The 22,341-nt window shown below is 32.6% G+C and overlaps 3 protein-coding genes across 3 annotated transcripts; 1 reads left to right on the top strand and 2 right to left on the bottom strand.

Moving 5' to 3' along the window:
• Positions 1-759: 759 nt before the first annotated feature.
• LOC139776280 (uncharacterized) lies at positions 760-5,273 on the bottom strand. The gene is made up of 5 exons (XM_071712850.1): positions 5,177-5,273; positions 3,743-4,108; positions 3,483-3,542; positions 2,480-2,651; positions 760-1,676 (listed from the first exon to the last, which is right to left on the bottom strand). Exons 1-5 carry the CDS (start codon positions 5,195-5,197, stop codon positions 838-840), a joined length of 1,458 nt encoding a protein of 485 aa, XP_071568951.1. The 5' UTR covers positions 5,198-5,273; the 3' UTR covers positions 760-837.
• Positions 5,274-14,762: 9,489 nt separating this feature from the next.
• On the top strand, positions 14,763-18,031 carry LOC139776288 (uncharacterized). The gene is made up of 4 exons (XM_071712861.1): positions 14,763-14,783; positions 15,430-15,618; positions 16,214-16,345; positions 16,778-18,031. The coding sequence occupies exons 1-4, from the start codon at positions 14,763-14,765 to the stop codon at positions 17,078-17,080; spliced, it is 645 nt and encodes a 214-aa protein (XP_071568962.1). The 3' UTR covers positions 17,081-18,031.
• A 713-nt stretch (positions 18,032-18,744) lies between these two features.
• Positions 18,745-21,816, bottom strand: LOC139776289 (uncharacterized). The gene is made up of 3 exons (XM_071712862.1): positions 21,776-21,816; positions 20,728-21,042; positions 18,745-19,592 (listed from the first exon to the last, which is right to left on the bottom strand). The coding sequence occupies exons 1-3, from the start codon at positions 21,785-21,787 to the stop codon at positions 19,218-19,220; spliced, it is 702 nt and encodes a 233-aa protein (XP_071568963.1). The 5' UTR covers positions 21,788-21,816; the 3' UTR covers positions 18,745-19,217.
• Positions 21,817-22,341: the final 525 nt, after the last annotated feature.

Here is a 22,341-nt window from a genome sequence, read left to right as displayed (position 1 = left end):
ATAATACATTTAATTAAACTTTGAAAGCTTCAACAATCATATATATGTTAAAAGAATTATGTGATAAGAAATTGAAAGAGAAAACATAAAACTCAAATTTTATAGGAAGTTTATTTATTTAAATATTAATTAAAATCATTAAATTATATTTAATTCTTAAATGCGTGGTTCCTTAATAAAAGTTTGTAAAGATCAAACAACAGAAATATGATTTTGATCAATTTAAACGAAGTACTATCAAAAGATAGCTTAAGATTCCTCAAAAAAATTATCCAGAACATAGATAGAGTACCTTAAAGATCGATTGTGTCTTGTGAAAGTTTACGTATTTATCTTCATTATTATCATCACTATTCGATTATCCATGCGAATGATAAGCATGAAAAAAAATTATCGAATGCCGCAAGGTTTATTCTCGTGCTCGAAAAAAAGTGATTTTTTTGTTAAATAGTGTAATCAATCCAATAATATTTATTTTCTTCAATTACTTTCAGACCTACCAAAACCACTTGATAAACATGAAAATTTATGGGATGGCCCTCTCTAATAGTACCTCGATAGTGTCTAGAAGAAGGAAATACCATCCAAATAACTTCGATTTAATCGAAGATGTGAGTGTTATTAGGAAAGTAACTAGCGCAAGTTTTCAAACATTTTTCTCTTATATATTCAAAAGTTAAATATTAATAATAATAAACTGTTACAAAGGAAAAAAGCACGAACGATTTCGATTCGACACTTCAGGAATAAGTCGTCGAGTAGTTCTTCGGCGCAATATGTATTTCCACTAAAAAAAGTTTTAGTAGCTTATTCAACGTCCATTACAAGATATACATCCTAGTACACGTAGCCACCATTGGCATCGATGGGTTGCACATATTCTTGCTTGCTGCTGGCGGAGGTGATGGTACATCCGGCGCACGCAGTGGAGGGCCCCTTATATCCTTGTTGTGTCTTGATGTGCACGGGCTTGGAAATCGTTTCGCTCTTCAGCACCGCATTGTCGATCGTAACCGAGTCGCTGTTGCTCGAAGAGTGTACGTTAGCCTGATAGCCCGTATTTTTACCCGGGGTCGACGGTACAAACGTTGCACCGGGTACAGAGGGTACATTGGGTACAGAGGGTATAGAGGGTAAACCATCGGGGAAGGACGGGAAGGACGGGAAGGACGGTAGAGAAGGGAAGTTTATCGATGATGCGAAGTTTTGGAACGGATTCTGGAAGTCGGCGAAAGGATTTGAGAAAGTCGGTATGCCTGACAGCACGTTTTGGTACGTTGCCTGGGGGTTTTCGAAGAAGGTCTGCAACGGATTGTCTTTGGTATCCACCGTCAAGTGATGATGAGCAACCGGAACGTTGGTTCTTACGTAATGGTGTACGGGGTACGGCACCGGACGGGGCACTTCCACGGGGTATGCACGATTCACGGTGACCTGTACAGGCTGGGGCACGCGGATGTAGTAGGGTTTGGGAATTTCGACGGTGTGCGGAACGGGAACGCGGACGGCGACGTGCTTGATCACTGGTACATTGTATGGTTGGGGTACTCCCACGTGCACATGACGATCCAGGGTTTTTACGGGTATATTGCTGTATGAGGGGGCCGAGACGTAGTCCAACTTGGCGAGGTCTTTGATAGCAGAAGCGAAGGAAGGTATGTTGTGCTGAATCGCACCTGAAACAGAAAAAAATATCTTTTACTAATATTCTCAGAGCATTTATTTAATTCATTTTTTACATGCAAAATTTTATGGTTATAAAATTTTAGAGTTATGCAATTTTTTTTTCTTTTCCAAGAGCATATAATATTAAAAGAAATTAAGTGCCAATAATTCTTTCCCGAAAATTTGAAAAATGTGAATCTACAAATTTATCAAATTAATTACGAATAAATAGTAATAAACAAAATAATTAAACTGCCAAATAAATTACCGATTAAATATATTAAATTATTTGTCTATTTTTTAAATCTTTTACTTTGATTTTCTAACATTGCGTAAATTTATGATTTACATTGGACATGATACGGCATTTTTAAGAACAGAATGTAAAGAAATACACAGATTTCTTTTTGATTGAAAGTAAAATGATCAAACACCATGTAATTGGAGAAACTATCTCCGATTGAATAACATAATAAATATTCATATGCCGAGCATACATTTGCATTCATCTTCGATGAAAGCCGAGCATATCACTCAGACACGGTGACAAGTGACAAGTGTTTTCATATGTCATCGCGACATTAGTCAAGCATTAGAATATTTCCATACGTGACTCTTGCGACCGGCCTCGAACGGCAGAAGCTTCGACCCGCTACTTATATGGAAATTGTCGAATATCTTACGTAACTCGGCGCAAACGGTATTCATGCCTGTTTTTACAAGTCTAATGTAGATTTAGGAGAGAAGCCGTAAATTCTCGACGGGCGCGGCGCGACCGAAGGAGGTCGTAAATTCTCGGTAGATGGACGCTCACCTTGGGAATCAGTGGGCAGATGAGACGCCGTCACCTTCACCTGCGGAATATTTTCCACGTGCTTGTGAACAACCGCCGGTTGCTGCACGTGGTGGGCTTCATCGTGACCCTCGGGAATCGCGGATTTCTGCACATGCACAGTGTCGAAATTCGGCTGCTCCTGGATGGTCGTCTACGGGAAATTCGGTATTTACGCGCGCGTTAAAACATTGTATGACAAAAATATAGATTTTAATAATATATATATTAATTATAAGTCCAGTGAAAGGATGTGGGTAAAATGCGAATTTTGCTACAATGTCAAAAAGCTACAGTTCAGTGTAGGATTAAAAAGATATTCGAGATTAGAGTGACAACAATGATTAAGCAAGATAGAAATAAATGTACGATAGACGCATAGCTAATTAACACATATCAATTGTCGCACCTTCACCGCGGGAGTTCCGTACGAAGTTTGTGGGACATTAACAAGTTCCTCGTGTTGAAAATAGAAAGTAGCAGTCCGCGTAAACGTAAGTGGCACTAATAAGTGCTTTAAATTCAGTAGTACTGTGAATCACTTGTAATTATTTTATTTTTGTCACCCTAACCGACCAACTTTAAGCTATCCAAAATAACGTTGTCGTTGAAGTAATGCCTACCTTAATGTTATAGAAAGTGACTGGCGCTTGGATAGGCGGTGCTCGATAATCACCATTCAAGTCGAGCGCCGTCTTTAATTAATAAAAAAATATTTAAACTTTTAATTAAAATAAATCCCAATTACAAGTTGTAATAATTAATCGTTTATAATATCTTCAGACTGCTAAAACACGTTATACTCTCAGAAATAATTGATTACATTTTAACAAGCAACCCAGTAAGCAAGATGAATCACTGAGATGTATTGATCATTTTGCAAAGTATTAATTGAAAGGGAAAAAGCGCAGGATTCTACGAGTTAATTTACAAAATTGTGTGAAGTTACATGATTATAGAGAGACGATATGATCGATGTATGTACCTTGATAATGGCAGAATTTTTGTCATCAATGGTGGGTATAAGATAGTTGTTGTTAAGAATCTATAACAAAAAAGAAAATCCTAATTAGTACAACGATTTTCAATTAAATAATAAATTCTCACGTATACTGTATCTGTATTAATAAATTATAATGGCTTTACTGTAAAGAATGAATAATTTTACAATTTTCGCTCTTGTAGCAAAATTGCATTTAAGGTAAATCCAATATGACTGAACTATTCGACGAGTTTTTTAATCACCTGATTGTTATCGGGTATCCCGTAGGAGGTAGATGGTACGAGGAGGGGGGCTTGAGTTTGGTCAGCATCACCGGATGCTAAGAAATCACTTCCCAAAGGCTTGCCGGGCGTATGGGTGGGCGGTCCATAGGACGATTGGGGTTGTACCTGGAATAGCGAGTGGTCCTCTGTGTCGTCTGGAAGCGTGTAAGAACCTACGTAGCCGCCAGCGGATTTCGAGATCTGCACCTCATTCTCGTGCTCGTGATGCTCATGCTCCTGATGATGATGCTCCTCGGTTCCGTAGCGTGGATCGCCCGGCAGAATGTCCCTCTTCTGCTTAGGGTTCTCTTCAGCCGGCGCTGCTAGAACCACACCGATGCAGACCTGAAAAAGTAACATTTGGTATATATCAGTAAAACAGAATAAAAAAAATTATAGTTTCGAAAATATAATAAGATAGAATTTTGTCTTCGTGTTGCGCATATCTAATATATCAATAAAATGGAATATGAAATATTTTTAGACATTTAAGTACCTTATATTACTTCATTTTATTAATTTATAAATTTATATTACTTGTCGACAAGCTGAATTGGGTCCTTTTTATTTATCGTTTTGTAATTTGTTATGCAATTTTAAACCGGTCCCGGCAATTAAATTTAAATATTATGAAATTGATACGCGATCCATGCATTTTAATGAACGACTAAATGCAAAAATATACCGAATTCAAATTTCCACTTGTTGTCTACGACATTTATCCGCGTGATTTTTTCTCGAAACATCACAAAATGTAAACGTGATATTAATAATTGACAATTTGCGGTAGAAACTGGTTACAATTTATTTATACAATTAATAACTTCTCGTTAAAAAAAAAAGTTTCCTTATAAGATTTATATTTCTTAATATAAATCTAAAATCACTGTATTACTGAAAAGAAATTTACTTTTATTTCTTATCAAGTAAATTTTATATTATTATTAAATTACAATTTGCAACTAATTTACTCAATGTACTTAATTATAATGTTCTTATTAGTAAAGTCTGAAACACTTAAAATACTTCTTTTTTTAATCCAAAAATCTTTGCAAATCGAATGATAAAATCTATCCGTATATTAAAATGTTATGATTAAAATAATTAATTAAATATATGTGTGTAATGGATTCTGCACGAAGTAACATTACATTTTCATTTTTATGATATATATACACTATATACACTAAACCGATTCATACTAATCTCAATTTATAAAAATTTGAAAAAACAGATGCAAACATATTTTTCTTAGTCTGTATTTAATTTTCTAATGAAGTGTTGCAGAGAGGGAAGGAGGCAGAATTACAACTTGAAACTAGCCAAAAAGCCGCGAAGTCGCTTTGTGAAACTTGAAACCTACGATGTAATTTCGGGGATGAGGGGAGAGATGTGAGTCTATCGGTCTCTTACCACAAGCAGGAGGAGCTTCATGTTAGCCGTGTGATGTCAGGGCGATGAGTTGAGCATCTGCCCGGAGACATTTCGATCTTTTATACCCCGGAGTCTTCCTCCCCCCAAGACGATCTTCCTCCGCGTGTCGCAATGCCGATGGCATTGGCAGGACTAGATTTTTTAATTTACTCCATTCGACTTCTCTCGCTCGCTCGTCCGCTCGTCCGGCATTCGTTCACTTCGCTCTTCGAAATCTCCGAATAAAAGCCCAAGAACACTTTAGCGGCGTTGTTCTCACCGTCCGGTCCCTTGTCAACCGGTGTCCCTAAGAAAGGTGTTCATCCTTCAACGAACATTCGGCTAAAGCCAACGCCGAGTGAAAATGATTACGATGATTTATAGCAGATGGATATACGTCAGTTCTACGCTTAGTTGATTTTTACAGGTCCGTTGGCCTTTCGCTTTTTTCTGTTTTTTTTTCTCCTTTTTCTCTTTCCCTTGAGATACAGTTCAAAAATCGCACTTGTACAAACTTTCCAAACACTTGACATTATCGCTGAGAGAAACGTGGAAGGCTTTTAAAGAAGTGAAGAGCGAATAAGCGGCGAATTTTCATAAGGTTTAATGGACCGCATTGCATCTCGATCAAACCGATTTCTGCCTCAATCCTTTAATTGCCGCGCTGATGTGTTTTCCTTGTCTCGGATGTTGTACTTTCTTAATAGTATTCTGATATATTGGTAGCTTACGTATGAAGATTAAGTGATTAGCTTACTTCGTTAAAAAGCATTGACGAATTCGTGTGATTAATCATTTGTTGAACGATCGACTTTCATATTACGCTTACATCTATATTAAGAAAGTATAATAACAATTTTATAAAGATAAGAAAAAAATAGAATTAAAAAAAATAAAACAAAATAAAATCTTTATAACTATATATAATTATGCAGAATATTATAGAATTAATGTTGAATCAGTAAAATTAAAAAAAATATAAGTCTTTATGTAACAACTTAATTCTCAAATTACTCGTAATTTTACATAATTTAAAATTAGAATTAAAAAAACAAGTTTTATAAGTCAATATAGCAATGTAGCATACATATAAGTAAACAAATAAATATAAGTAATAACTCTCTTATAGACAGAATTTAAATATACATTTTTATTTTTTAAATAATAGGCAGAATAAGATATGTTTTAAGTTTAAGATATAGTAAAATTTTATTTTATTTCAGTTTCGAAAATACAAATAGATATGTATATTTGAATAATGAGATACCCATTTATATATGACATCATCTCCAATATGATTGTGTTTTAAATGTTTATTTTTCGATTAATTTTTATCTTTGTGTGTGTGAAAAGATAATAAATTAAGAATGTGAGGAGAAAGGAAATTATTTAAATAAAATAAACTAACATTAAATTAAGAATAAGTATCCGGAACCACATTATGATTATGTATTAACTATAAAAGACAGTTCCTTAACCACTTTATTGTAGATGCCTTGACATTTTCGTAGAGAAAATATCGATTGCCAATCGCTCAAAGAATCTATTATGAAAATTCCCTATTTTTGGGATACCCCATATAAATCATGATATTATAATTTTTGTTGTATAATGAAAAAATAAATCGTAAATGTATTGATTAAACCATGATGTATTGATTAAATCATGAAAACCAAAAAAATAATATGCAAAGTTTTTTTTACATATACTAAGAGTTACTTTAACTTGGAGTTAACTCTTTTTTTGTAGATACATTCCGCATAAGAAGAATTTGCATTATTTCAAAAAATTCCGTTAAAAAATGGTACTATAAAAATGTTCTTTTTTACATGATTTTTTTACTCGGTATACATCTACCGTGTAAAAAATGTATTGAGGCCAACCATGTGACAAAGAGATTTTGTAATATGTATTGAGAAAATGGATTATGTTTTACTTCTTTAGTGTCTGCTGACATCATATGAAAACTTTAAATGAAAAGATACATATATGCAATTAACCAAACAAACCTTTATTTAATTATTGCATTATGATTTAATTTGCCTATATAGTCTGTCTAGAGTATTACTCGCTTTTTTAATATGATAATATAGGGGGATAATATATGTCCAATTAAAAAATTTTTAATAGGATATACACGAGAGATTACAAAAATTTGTCGAAAAAACGCGTCAAAAAATCGCGTAAAAAGAGAGTCGAGTATATTTGCAATAAATTCTTTGTAGTAATAATAATCTTTAGTTTTTTTAAGTTTCTTTATTTCCTATTTTCCAAAAGAAAACATTCACTTTTTAAATTAAAAGATTAATATTGTTTAAAAAAATATAAAATTATGGAAAATGGTTTGATAATTAAAAAATTAACAAGAAAAAGTTTTAACATTGTTTATAACTATTTCATATTTCTTTTTATTTCTCTTTTATATCTTAACTTACTTGCGAATGAGAATAAACGTGGGCGAAGAACTTGATGTAAAAGGATTAGTTGGCACGTGACTGGCATGTTCAAAGGATACGTGTTCAAAAGATGTCAAGCAAAAATCGATCAACTCAGCTTCCGGATGCACTTTGCATAAACTGGCCCGAGAGTTAATTGACACGGGTGGTCCCTTTCTCGAGTGAAAACGAGATGATAAAAATGATAAAGACATTAAAAATTTGCGACGGTCGGCATAACGCTTCAATCTCCTCCCTTGATCTTCTTCGATCATCTTCAATCTTTCTCGACATGTGAATATGAAAGCAAGTGGCACACATATATGTAAAGTCCATTTTACACAATCTAAAAATCGAAATTCCAGAATTTCTTTTCAAAATGTCTTGTTTGAAAAGCTTTAAAATTATGTTAAAAATAATGTATAAAAATTATGTTATAGGCAAAGCCTTCCATAGCTCTTTATGATTTTTTATATCTTTTATAATCTAAAATAATATAATATTATGATACATTTTGTATAAACATAATATAATATCTAAAAATTTAAAAATTTAATATTTAATATAGTTAATATTAATTTTCTGTTTTACACAAGTCATATAAGAAATGATATACTATAATTATTAAATTCCTAAATTTTGTAAGAAATATTATAGATTGTGTGAATCGTCTTTAATTAAAAGCTGTAAAAATAAAGAAGAGCCTTATCGGAAAGATCGTTGCAAGAGATCCGAGATACAACTCCTGAGGCAGCAATTCGACATGCATTAATCAATTGACCACCGCCGAGAGATTGGGCGTTTCTGTAACGGATAATCATATTCAAGATTTTGGCATTTTATGAATTTTTTCTCACACTAAGGACAATTCCGACATAAATCGGATGGCATAATCAATATTGTTTAACTCGTCAAGCTTACCAAGAAGTTATAGCCTTCTTTATATGCACATCTTTTCATTATTGCTATTTCGTTACTACGCATTCTTCACTAAAAAGAGAATGATTACAATATTACATCCAATTGTACATTTTAAAATGTCATTGATATATCTTTAAAATCTCTAACTATTACAAAATTGAAATATTTATAAGTAAGGGAGATAAGAGATATAATTATATAATTTATAGAAAAATAAAAGTAATAGAGAAACGAAAACAAATTCGGCAATTAAAAACTAACATGGTTTCGTAATACGTGTGTACATAAATTAATTCTACTGTGGCTTCTTCGCATATAAATGAGGACAGGTATTCCTGTAGAATCGATCGGCCGAGTTACATCTTTTACGACCGAAGCGACAAAGTTAACTATGCAACCTTGGTAGCAACTCATCTCGGCCAAAACGGCCAATTCGTGATATTTTGATCGTATCCGGTCAGACTCGTTTACTAAAAAAGGAAAAGGAGATGGAAAAAAATATCATAGTACTTTCGCATTCCTAACTAATTAATCTTCGGGGAGAGTTACACAATTGAAAAGTTTACTTTTTTAGACCGTCTTAAATCGATATTTTAAAAAAGGTAGTCCATGCCATATCCACAGCTTTAAGAAATAAAGGTGGATAGTTTCGTAAGAACAGAAATAAAAATAAAGTAAATAAATTTAAAAAGCTTATAAATATACGAGTTATACAGTCGAATCTCCAAGCGAACAATAAAGGATGTTCATTTAAATATAAAAAATAATAATTTATTGAATAATGGAAATAACAGTCGTTTCGACTTATTTATTTATTAGTCTTTATCAGAACACGTTTGGTCAATCCGATAAAATTACATTACAAAAAATATAAAATTAAACAATAATCTTATAAAGAAGCAATTTAAATAACTTACTTATAGGGATCAGTAAACAAGCACATTACATAAAAGCAAATAAAGTAACAAAGACTGATAGTCGAAGTTAAGTACAAAAGTAAATCAGATCGAAAAGTTAACAGAGTGTAATTAAAAATTAAAAAATTACAATTAAACTTTTTTTAAATTCAATAAGATATTATAACAATTTTCGTCGTTGGAAAAGTGCAAGAATGGTGTCCTAAACAACATTTATTTTTGCATCAAAATAAGAAAATTTGAATTATATCATTAAACTAGTGCGATGTATATTTCAACGTAAACTGTTACACAATCCGTTACATCGAATCGAGATATGTCGCGCAGAAGTGTGAAAGTATTAAGATGGATATGTAAATCGAGAAATCGCAATCAGCCCGCACGGTCAAATCGGCATAATGTATAATGAGGATAAAAAAAAAACAAGAAAACTGGATTGTGTAAGGCGGGCACTTAACGGGCGTACAACGGGATTTTATCCCGTAAAGACGACGCGCGACGTAAAGGCGATTATTTTTAAAAAGGCGACGTAAAACACGATGTAAGAGCGCGTCACAGAAATTATCGCTGGCTCTTTGATGACCGAAAGAGATCCGAACTTTCACTCTGTTTATTTTTTACGGTGCTTTTGTCTACGCACGTTAACATATCCATAGAGACACATTGATTTACAAATAATATAATAATATATTCGCGAAATACTGCTGGCGAGAGTTTGTGAAATTCTGATCATCATTCTTTCGTCGCAAGTTTATTTGAACTTTGGCAAAAGCTCGATTAATCGACATAAAGAACAGTTAAAAAAGAAAAATTTATTTTAGTTGCTTCTGCACGCACAATTAATAATCTAGTGATAATAATCATGCGATAAGATTTCTCTTACTTAAAAAAATTTTCTAATAAATTTATAATATTATACATATTGAATTTAATTTTTGTAATCTAAACATTTTTATTTGCTTGTTTGTGTAAGTATTAAAATATTATAACTGTAATGGGTACTATTACACATAATATTTAATTACTATTGTATATAATTTACAAATTAATTTGCTTGAACTATTCTTGTATATTCTATACGAAACGTTAGCGTATATTATAATAAATTTATTTGGTTGATGCATTTTTGTTTGTAGGTATATTACACTAATTAATTAAGATTATTGCGCCATAACACACTTGGATTTGTAGTGTGCGCTCATTCGCTCATCAACTATTGCGAATTTTGCGAAATGGTACTCTTCTAGTAAACCAAGTTCCTTTTCTTGGCTTTAAGCTTGAAAATATCTATCTATCTATCTATCTATTGCGCCACCTACATATGTAGATAATATCAAACGGTCGATCAATATACACGGTCGAAAGTTCGCCTGCGTATATGTTTCTCGCGGTATTTTAGTGCGTTAGTATTGCATGTTATCAGGAGAATCAAGGTAAACTGTATTCATATTGTGAAATAATATTTAGATACAGAAAATTTTGAGTTTTTAAAATTTAAAAATTAAAATATCAAATGTCTTTCAAAATTTAAATTATTATTTTTTAAAATTAAATTTATCTATCTAAGCTCTCTGAATTTTTATATTTAAACATACAAACTATCATAATCATAAAAATCAGATTTTGTCGTAACTATAGCAGAATTCGAAATTGTAATATAAATTATAATATAAAAATGTTTGCATAATAATTGTTTCTTTTAATTTTTTAATACATAGCAATTTTAGATAAATATTTTGGCAAATTGCAAATAATTTTAGTCGAACATTAATTTTTATACAAATTAATAAAGAAAATTCTTTAATAATTAGGATTATTGTTTTGTTATTTCTAATTGTATCAATTTTTGAGAAATATCAATAATTTAAATTATCTGATAACTTATTTTAAAGGTGTATACTAGATTTTTATTAAAGACGAAAATAGGAACAATATGTTTATCTCGTAATAATCAATATTTAGAAATTTGTTAATAATTGTTCTACGCTGTAGAAGAATTTATGATTTTGCTATTTTTAAAAGATTGTTGATTATATTAGTTTTACTTGATAATTTATTTTAATGCTATACTGACTTCAATATATGTGATTTACGATGTATGTTGTTTACGAATCAGTGAAAACTAATATCAATAAACAGACCATTAAGGATCATTAACTTTCTGCAAGTTGCATCGTTTTGATATAATCCTAGAGTTTATGATTATACGATAAGAATATCAATCAAACGAGAGAATAAAATGTATAAACATATATGATATTAATTCTCAAATTAAAATTTTTGAAAGTTTTAACATAATTTTTTGAGTTATTATCATCCTTTTTAATACTGTAAGATTATGATGAGACTCGAGAACGTATATTATTGAGACGGTATAGAACGAGTCGAAAGAGAGTATTGGCGTTTACCAGACCTCTCGTATAATGTCAGGAAATATGTCAGGAAAATAATGAGAGCAAAAGGAAAAGGGTACCTCGGTGCATAAAGTGCTTTGTTATTGTTAAAGAATAAATCACTTCCTAGATCTCTATAAATATATTCAAGCCTATCCTGTTTAATCGTAAGTCAATACAGATAACGGCATTCATATACATTTTATACCTTTCTCCGGCTTTGCTGAAAAAGTAGCTTATGCAAAAAATGTTGTTTTTTTTATTAAATCTTTGTTTTGCAGCATGTTCGAATTATAAGTCAAGTGAAGGTAGGAAGTAGTACCTTTTCCTATACGTTCACTTCCGCGTCTCCGTCTGTAAACTTAAATTTCAATCTTTTTATATTAATCACGTTTTGATCTAATTTTCTATATGATCGACGTCATTAAATTATATTAAATTGAATCAGATAAAATAATAGATGTTTTAATTGTAACATTTTTTAATAATGTACTAAAAAATAATTTTAATAATTTTATAAATATTAAATAGTTTAATTAGTAAATTATTTAATTAATGGAAAACAATTTAATATGCTAATTTCATACATATTTCTATGCGTTTCATCACGAAGAAATGGTTTAAAACTGGAAAAAAGATATTAAAAAATTAATTTTTGAACTTTTTGTTATACATATTTTGATTATGTAATTATAGGATTAATAATAAAATTTTAACTTAGTAGAATGGTACTTTAAACGATGAAGCGAGACTTTAGAATGAGAAGAACAATAACCGGTTCGACACAAAAGCAAAAGTAATATTATTTGCACGATCCTCTCTTTCTCCTCTCACTTTCAATGAAAGTCGGTAAATTCATTCACTGTGATTGTTCATAATAACGACACGCCGATGCACAAATTGTAATTAATGTCTACTTCTTTAATGATTGCCGTTTACTTTGTATTAATAAATGCGCAGATGAGTTCATCAGAGATTGCTCATGTAATCTGAAAATATAGTCAATTAATTGCAGTTAATAAATTTAGGTCCTTAATTGTAAAAGACATTATCTTCGCTTGTTTCTCACAATAGTCATAAATTAATAATTTGATTTGTTTCAAATCGATTTGTTCTTATTACCTGATTTTATTTCGCATTTTTGCGGTTTTGGCGGCTTTATGATTATGTAGATAGTGGTTTCGGTTTCATGATTCTGTCCTTTGTTGTTTTTATTCTCGCGATATAGATTGATAGTATAATCTTCTGTAACATAAATAAGTGTTTACACGCGTAAACGATTTGCAATCATTGGAGAAAGCATGCCCGCTTTTCTATATACTTACTAATAAAAATAAAATAAATAAATACAATAAAATTATCCTGAAACCAGAATAGACTAACGTTCTTAATCATTATTAACAGAAATATGACACTAAATAACAGTCATAAATTATAATCAGTAGATAAGTGTAATCAGAGAGATAAACCATTGAAATTATTGTGTTAATAACTAATAATCTAAAATAAAAATATTGGTTTTTTTATTTTTATCTTTGTGAGATAATAGGTACGCTATAAATTTGGATTATACATATATTTATAATATTATTTAGATGTGATAAAATAATGTTAATTTAAAAAAATACCAATACATAAAAATTTTTTTAAAACATGAAATTTATAATTGATAAAATAAAATAAGGTAAACACATTAAAGTAACATAAAAAAATATTAATTGTATCACAATAATACATTGTGTACAACAATAACAATTGTAACATATATTAAAAAATATATAAGAAAATACTCTTTTTATAAATTGCAGAAAATTATTTTAAAGATGCATTTTTCTTCTATAAACTCTGTTATAAATAAAATAAATATTACTATCGCGACTGATTGACAATGAACTTGCGTGTTTTTTCGCGCGATCAAATGCACTCTTACGATATTCACGTATGGTGAATGCCCAAGTGGAAACCGATGAACTAGGTCGCAGGCCCTCTTACTTTGTAAGTTTCGTCGCCGCCTTTCGGTGATAGTCCTTTCACTCTCGTTTGCATTACGCTCGTTTGCTTCTGAGAAGACATTGATCGCACGTTCTCCACATTATGTGTGCATAACCGGAAATTGAAAACGCGAGTTGTGTGTCGAAATTATTACTTCCTATGCAAGTGTGCTTTTGACTTTCGCATGAGATTATCTTAACTACGAAACTACGGAAGAACTACTGTCAGTCACAATTTATATCTATGAACCCGTCTTCTGTTATTATATATATATATATATATATATATATATATATAATAAAGTTATACGTAATATACATAATAAAGTTGATACATAATAAAATATAAATTAAATTAAATTTTTTATATAACATACTATTTATAAATATAAATATAAATTTGATATCCTCTTCTAAATATTAAAAATTTATATGTATTTTATTTATATAATATATACGTAATTTAATATAATCCAAATATTATATTATTATTTAGATTAAGAAAAAAATATATAAAAATATTTTTAATTTATCCATTTTTTATGTCGTCGAGTTTTCCATTGGCGAGGGTGTGCCTTTTCGTGATCATCGTGACTGTCGATCTCCGGTCCACGTTAAGACTTGTTATCCTATTGTCTTTTCTTTCCATCGCGCCCATCAAATCCTCGGCCGGCTGGGTCATTCAACTCGCTTAGTCGTGCGTGTGGCCTAATTGCAAAAAGGAACAATTGCAGAAAAGAGCAATTGCAAAAAGCGGAGAAGAGGAGACGAGATCGACGGCGAAAGAGATCGGCCAGTCGGAAAGAGAGTGAGTGAGTGTTTTCTTCGTGGTAAACCGATCTATGGTGAAGGTCCTCGTATATAAGCCACCGTGTAGACGATAATAGTCAGTGCGGAAACACCACCGGATCTCGATTGAGAACCACAAGATGACGATCATGTTGCAACTCGTAAGTTTCCACCGCGGTCGGAAATTTCAAGATCATGAAGATTTCAGAACGTCGCATTTCTTCATTTCTTCACGAGGTTTCCGGATCACCGGCTTTTGTGATACGTGCTGTTCAATAGTGATCTCGATAGATTTCTTGAGAAGAATGCACGAAAACGATTTACGAACGACTTCCACATTTTTCTTTCGTATTGAGATCGCTTGAATATATGACCGTGTTGAAATTTAGAAGCACATAAGATAATCGTGAAACTGTAATTAAAATTTGTGTATTGAAACATCTGTTTTATTATTGCTGTATTTTGTTAAACTGTGATTGTATTCTAAAGGTAGATAAAAGTTTAACTTTGAGATTTAAGAACGAATTAAAAGTAAAAGTTACAATTTTTACATCATATATATATATATATATATATATATATATATATCATATTGCTAGCCGTTATTTTTTTTACTGTTTATTCAAATTAGATAAAAAATTTTAATTATTAATTGAACACAAAACAAATTTTGACTTTTACTTAAATCTTGATCATTGAAATCTATCTATATTGAGGCAATTGCCGCGGCTTCGTGAATACGTTCAATCGCTGATTATCTGTCAGCCGAATCCGTTACGCTTTCATGACGACGTTACACCTTTGCAGTTTTTATTCACGCTGGTAGTGATGACGGTCACGGCGAGACCCTCGTTCTTGATACACGAAGGCCACGGTCTTGGGACAGTTGAGCCCAAGCTCATCTCACAATCGGTACATTTGCACGAGGTGCCGACTAAGGTGATCAAGATCACCAAAACAGTAGCCATCAAGGTTCCTGTGCCGTACCCCGTTAAGGTGAGCAGTTTTTTTGAGAAAACGAAAGCGCTTGCAGCTAATTAACGATTGAAAGTATTGAATAGCTTGAGTTCTTATAAATCCTTAACAAGGTTTAAATTTGTTATTTAAATGAATTGAATATCGAAATGTAAAGAAATCGCTGTAAAAATTATGATATCAAATTTGTAAAATAGTGCCCGAAAGTAAAAAATAAAATAAAATAAAAAACAAAATATGATAAAAATTCTAAATAATATGTACGCATATATACTATACATAATAATAAATATATAAACAATAAATTTACATATCTGCAAAGAATGAAAATACTTAAAAATAAAAAAAATGTTTATTAAATTTTTTCTTATATAAAAATGCGATTAAATTAATTTTCTATAGTTATATTTATTTTTACACATTCTATAATATAGTAAAATTATTTATTGTATATAGATTATATTTATAATGTAATAAAAGGGAGAGAGAATAATAATTTGTGTTATTTTAATATCAAAGTATGTAAAAACACATCGTAGATTTCTGATTTTTCCTCATACATCATGTATAAATGTTTGCGAATGACCGATCGCTTACAGTTTTTTCCGTCTTTTAGGTACCTCATCACATCCCATTTCCGGTGCCGGTAAAACATCCCATTGCGGTTCCAGTACCGCAGATAGTGAAAGTGCCGCAGCACGTGCCAGTGCCAGTGGAGAAGCACGTCCCGGTGGAACTGCATCAGCAGGTATTAATTGCTAATTTAAAAATTTTATGAGCTAATAATATTTTTTCAGAATCTATATAGAATCTTTCTATATAGAATAAGTAACTATATTATATTTCTGTTTGTTAAAATCGTAATCCAAGGAAACTTTTGAGACACGTAATGACTTGCACAAAGAATTTATTTTATAAATTACTTTATAATTACACTTTTATTGTATATATCTAGTTACAGAGAGATATATGTATTTATATTTTTTATATTTTATATTTATGCTAAACATGTACACGTATAAAAATTGGTTTTTGACTTTTATATAACAGCAGAGGAAATTAATGATGATGGCTTTCTGATATTGCAACTTTAATAAACAGTAATCTTTGTATATTCTTTTAGTTGTTTAGAAAGAATTAATATTAGAGTTATAAATATAGTTAATTTAATTTAATTTAGGTGCCGTTCCTGATATCTAAAGCGGTGCCTGTGCCACATCCGGTCCCCGTACCACATCCGGTTACTTTGACCAAGCCGATCTTCATCCCGGTGCCGAAGGCGATCCCGATTCCACAATCGAGCTACGATGAAGGCGGTATTTCAGCTGGAGCCGGAGGCGGAGGCGAAGGTGATCATGCCAGCCACGAGACAACCAACTACAACACTTATACCTCTCAAGGCCGTGAAACCTACGATCAGCAGAGTAGCGGCCAGCGGGCCCAGTTCCAGTCATCCCAGCGCGACTACTCGGCGAATCATTAGCTTTCGAAATGCGACAGCTCGATTGATTACAGCAGTGTGCGAGGTCTGTGCGACTGAAAGGAAAAGTAAATCGAGAAGTAAATCATTGACGTATGATACACGCGAGCGGATCACTTTGAAAGCGGTTTAAGCGAAATGATAAAGGGCTTCGATAAGTAAAATACGAGTACTAGATAACAGGGCCTTTTCTTGGAAACTTCACTCATTCCACTTTCAATGTTGACGGCTCTATATATATGAATATAAAATAATATTTCCCAAACTTAACTAGATATCACTCTCGAAGTATTAGATTTATAGAAAAAAGAAAGAAGAATTAGAAGAATTTTATGCTCAAAGACTCGTAAAAAGATTTATACATGTAATATTGATATTGATTATAAAAGTTTAGAATTTTTATTCTCTATATTCGGATACTTTGGGAAATATTAGATATTTGTACACGTAATTATGGGGTGCAATTCGTTAACTACTACTGATAAAAAAAAATGACGCTAATTTCTTTCCTACAGTAGTAATAATCGGCAGTAGTGATAATTGATTTCTATAAAATTTAATAGTTGAATGTAGTAATAGAGACAAAGTTGTGGAGACTGTAACACAAATGTTCGCGAATTTTGCAATTCGTCTGAATTAGATGCCCTGCAAATAGCTTCAGAAGAAACAAAAGAACAGAATCATGTGCTAATGATTTTTGACGCTGCTATTTCTGTCAACGTGACGTATTTTAATTATAAAATTAAAATACTTTCAATCATTGATGTCTGAAGAATAAGTTGAGATAGCGTATTATACATTCTTGTATACAGACAAGTAGGTTCTCTGAAAGATGTTGAGTTTTTGTTTTTGCTACTTGATGTTATAGTTTTTCGTTATGTGAGATTGTTTTTTCTTTTTTCTTTAATGTTGTAGTATTATTTTTTAATAAAATATTTATGTATACACGCTGGAGAGCGCTGTCTCTTCCTTATTCCTCATGTTTGTAGAATCTGTAGTTTCTCGCGAAGCGCGATACTGCCGGCGTATAACCATAAATATCAGATTGCGACATTTTTTATTGGGCAGGTGTGCAAGTGGCGTTACGAGTCGGACTTGCCCAACGGGATCGCTTACAATATGTGCGTATAGAGAGTACGTTCCGTGCGGTGTGCGCTCTGCATGCAAATTTTATTAATCGCGTGTTTAACGTGTCCTCGTTCTCCATTTAATGGACATTTCACCGCCGCCGCGCCGCCGCGCGTTCATGTAACCATTTCTCATAATACAGCCTTAAATTTCCCTTTCGTGCCCGTGGATTATACAATTACGATCTTCGTTTTGTAATCTTGCAAGAGATTGTTCACGTAATCAAAAGCTCAAATTGTTCTCGTTATTTATCGCGTTGATATTTTCGATATATCGATTATCTTACATAATATTCAATACTAACAATAAGCAAAAGCTATATAAATAAATATAAATTAATGAGTGCATAAATGTGAAATACAAAATCTAAATATATATATAAAGAAAAAAGATCTTTTGATCTTTTCTTATGCTTACGCGTTTCTCTACAATATTTTTATTCACATTATGCGTGAAGCAACAAATATTTTCAGCAATTTTCATGGAAAGGAGAATATATTATCTTTATGAACAATAAGAGGTAATAATGAGAATACGAGTTCTTCATGAGAAAAGATTTATTTCAATGATGGTCAATCAGTATAATGACGTTACAGGTAGAAACATAGACCTAGTAGTCACACTTGATGCTTGCGAGCACCACTCGATCCTTTTTTGTCGTGGAAATGTCTTTTTGTTTTTTTTATTTAAAATTAGAGGACGCTCTTCTTTTTTCCAGACACTCATTCTCTCTCCTTCTCTCCTTATCATAAAAATGTCCAAAAGAATCCGACATGAAAGACTCGCGAAAATTGTCCCTCAATATCCGAAACGAGAGGTATTCACTTTTACCACACTCATCATCGACGAAGAAGAATATATATTAACGTACATTAATATATATATATATATATCTTTCTTTGGGAGCGCTTTCTTAAAGAAGACGGTCACTGAAAGCTCTGAAAGATCCACGCGGTCCAAGTGATGCTTCGCGCTGATGATGTCGAAGAGCGTCGCCCTCGGGACTGCCATTTTACCATCCAGAGTATCCATAGGGGATACCGCTGTAACCGCTGTATCCGCTGTATCCGCCTAATCCGCTATATCCGCCGTAGTATCCATTGTATCCATTGTATCCATTGTATCCATTGTATCCAAGACCGGAGTTCAGTTTCGCGTAGACGATCGGCTGCGCGACGGGCACCGGCACGTGCTTGACGACCGGGACGGCGTAGGGCTGGGGCACCTTGACGGCATACGGGGCGGGAACTGGGACCTTGACTGGATAGCTGACGGGAACGGGCACGGGGCGGTCTACTGCGACAGGAACATGCTTGGTGACCTCAACTGGGTAGGGTTTGGGCACTTGGACGGGGTACGGGCGGTCGACGGGCACGGCGTACGGCACCTAGAAGAAAAAGAATATCTTTGACTATCGGTGAACAAGATTTTGAATAAATTTACTTTCCGGTCCGTTCCCATATTTGTATTAAGAAGGTATTGTGTGTGCATTAAGAAATAAACAAAGATTAGGAAATATATTGTATTATAATATGAGGTTTAGTTTCTTATAACTTATTTTGGCTTGTCGGTTGATTAATAGAAGCTAAACTTTCTACTCTACCCAATTAGCAATTCAAACTATTTTTTGCTACTCTGTTATCTACTTTAGTATACGAAAGACACTGTGAATTTCATTAAGATGCAAATGTATGCGATATAGATTTAATTTTTTTTGTTATTGTGGAAGATCTGGATCAAGGTGACTAATTCACAAGACAACGCAAGAGTATGAAACGAAGACCTCGCACTTCTAATCACGCTCCAATTGTCACAGTATATATCTCTCTTTATGCGATCGTTAACTTTAGTGTCGTAGAAATGCATACGTTTCGAAAGTCTAGTTACCGTAGTTTATGTACATAGATCCCAATTATATTTCATTTTAGAAACTAACTGTATGCACTTTATCAAGAAACTTCTTGATGAAGCAGAAACTTCTTGAGAGACAGATTCCTTCTGCATGTGAAAGAGAGATTCATGAAATTTGTAGAACTTGAATTTACACCAAAAACATTCGGGTACATGCAGCAACATTAAAAAATTGATAAAAGTAGATGTCGAATTAATAATAATCCATTTATGTTGGCACTTAAGAGATTGAAATTATGTAAAAAATTGTAATTGCAAAATAACTTTTACCTATATCATTAGAAAAACAGAGAAATATCGCCTTTAATCAATTTTCTTATTACTGAAAGACATACATGTAGCTATTATTTCTCTGAGACATTTGCTAATTGCTTTGCTTTCATCTAATTGCGCTTTCCAGTAAATCGATTCCCAGAAATGAAGCTTCTGCATTTATCTTTTTCCGCCAGTAGCGAGATATGATTAAGCCTTATCGAAGCAAGAAGATGGAAAAGAGCTGTACTCGCGGATGCTCTTCACCAAATTTTGCTAACGAATTTTCACATGTGTAATCGCGAATATTAGTGATTCTAATGAGAAGATCGGGAATGGAAAATAGTGAATATTGATACCTTAACCGGGACCGGGACGTGTTTCTCGACGGGTACGGCGATCGGTTGGGGCACGGGTACAGCGACTTCCTTCGTCAAGACGGTATTAATACCATGGTTGAGGCCGATCGCGGGAATGGACGAGTACGTGTTCAATCCACCGAGACCATAACCAAGACCACCAAGACTGTAGCCCAAGCCTCCGTAGCCCAAGCCTCCATAGCCCAAGGCTCCGTAAAGGCCTCGCTTATCCTTCTTCGTCTCTACTTTCTTTGTCTCATCTTTCTTCGTTTCTTCGGCGAAAGCGAGCGCCACCAGGGCGAAAAGAACTATCACCTGTAAATCAAAGAGTTATATGCTTTGCTTTCTAAAGAATTTGTAAAATCATATACTGTGTGTGTGATTGCACACACACATAACAGCATTAATTCTCTAACTTATTTTAATATGACCCTAAAATTGTACAATAATATATAAATGTATTTTATAATTCAATTAGAACAATCAAGATCAGAAAGAATAAAAGATGAATTTTTTTCAAACTTGATATAAAGTCGAATAATTTGTAATTGAATTAAAAAATATATTAAAATTATTTGCATGAAAAATGAAAACGTAGAGAATTAAAAAATTGGAAGGAAAAAATAAAAGTAAGAACTTAAATAATTTGACAATAATAGTTGAAAAATATGTTCGTTATCTTTCTGTGTCTATATTATTAAACAAAAATTTCAATCTAATTAAAATCTATTAACTAAAAATACATTAATTTAAATTAATAAATTTAAAATAAGAGATTCACTGTAAGTATTCTTTGTTTATATTTTTTGAATAATTTGTTGAACTATACAAAGTCCTTTAAATTTTATATTAACAGTTGCAATTAGACAGTTGCAAAACCGTCTATTTTCTGCAATGAACTGAATGTATCAATTTTCTTGAGAGAACGGTTCACCCTCGTTGTAACACACGATCGGTTTTTTTTCTAGATCTTTCAGATCTTTTCGATCCCCCGGTCGATTCTCCGCCAAATCAATTTTTATGAATAAACTCTCGTATCCGATTATACCTTGGTGTTCATGATGCTGCACGAGTTTCGGACTTGGTTCGTCGAATTTGCGACTGATGAGTACGATGAAGATCCCCCTGCTTTTATACGATAAACCCTCAAGGAGAGACGGCATGGAGAGTGAGGTGGTGGGCAACCGGGCCTACTGCCGAAACGCGGTTAGGTGAAAAGAAACCGAAACCGGGTCCCGCGAGTAGGGGACCGCCGAAAAACTCGCACCCGCGCGACTCTTCTCGCCGCTCGTAAGCAAGACTCTTGCGCAAATGCACCACCTCGCACGCGTCGAAACTCATAGCGTTAAGTCTCTTTTATCGGCTCATGGGAAATCGTAGAAAAGTTTGAACCTTAATTTTATAATAAATAGTTTGATAAATTATAGAATTTAATTAACATTTACTTGATAACTCAAATTTAATGTTTCTATATTTTTATATCCCGTAATCTTACTCATCTTCTTACTCTACACAACTTCAAAATTTTGTATAGAATTATTTTATTAAGAAAAAAGTTTTTTTACTAGTAACTAAAGAAATTTAGATTATTGTACTATATTTTAATTGTTCACA

Source organism: Temnothorax nylanderi, unplaced genomic scaffold (assembly GCF_030848795.1).
Source record: "Temnothorax nylanderi isolate EJ_2023f unplaced genomic scaffold, tnyl_v1.0 TNYL_tig0116_pilon, whole genome shotgun sequence".
Classification (NCBI taxonomy): domain Eukaryota; kingdom Metazoa; phylum Arthropoda; class Insecta; order Hymenoptera; family Formicidae; genus Temnothorax; species Temnothorax nylanderi.
The sequence above is the reverse complement of the archived record's forward strand: the minus strand, read 5'-3'. Positions and strand labels throughout refer to the sequence as shown.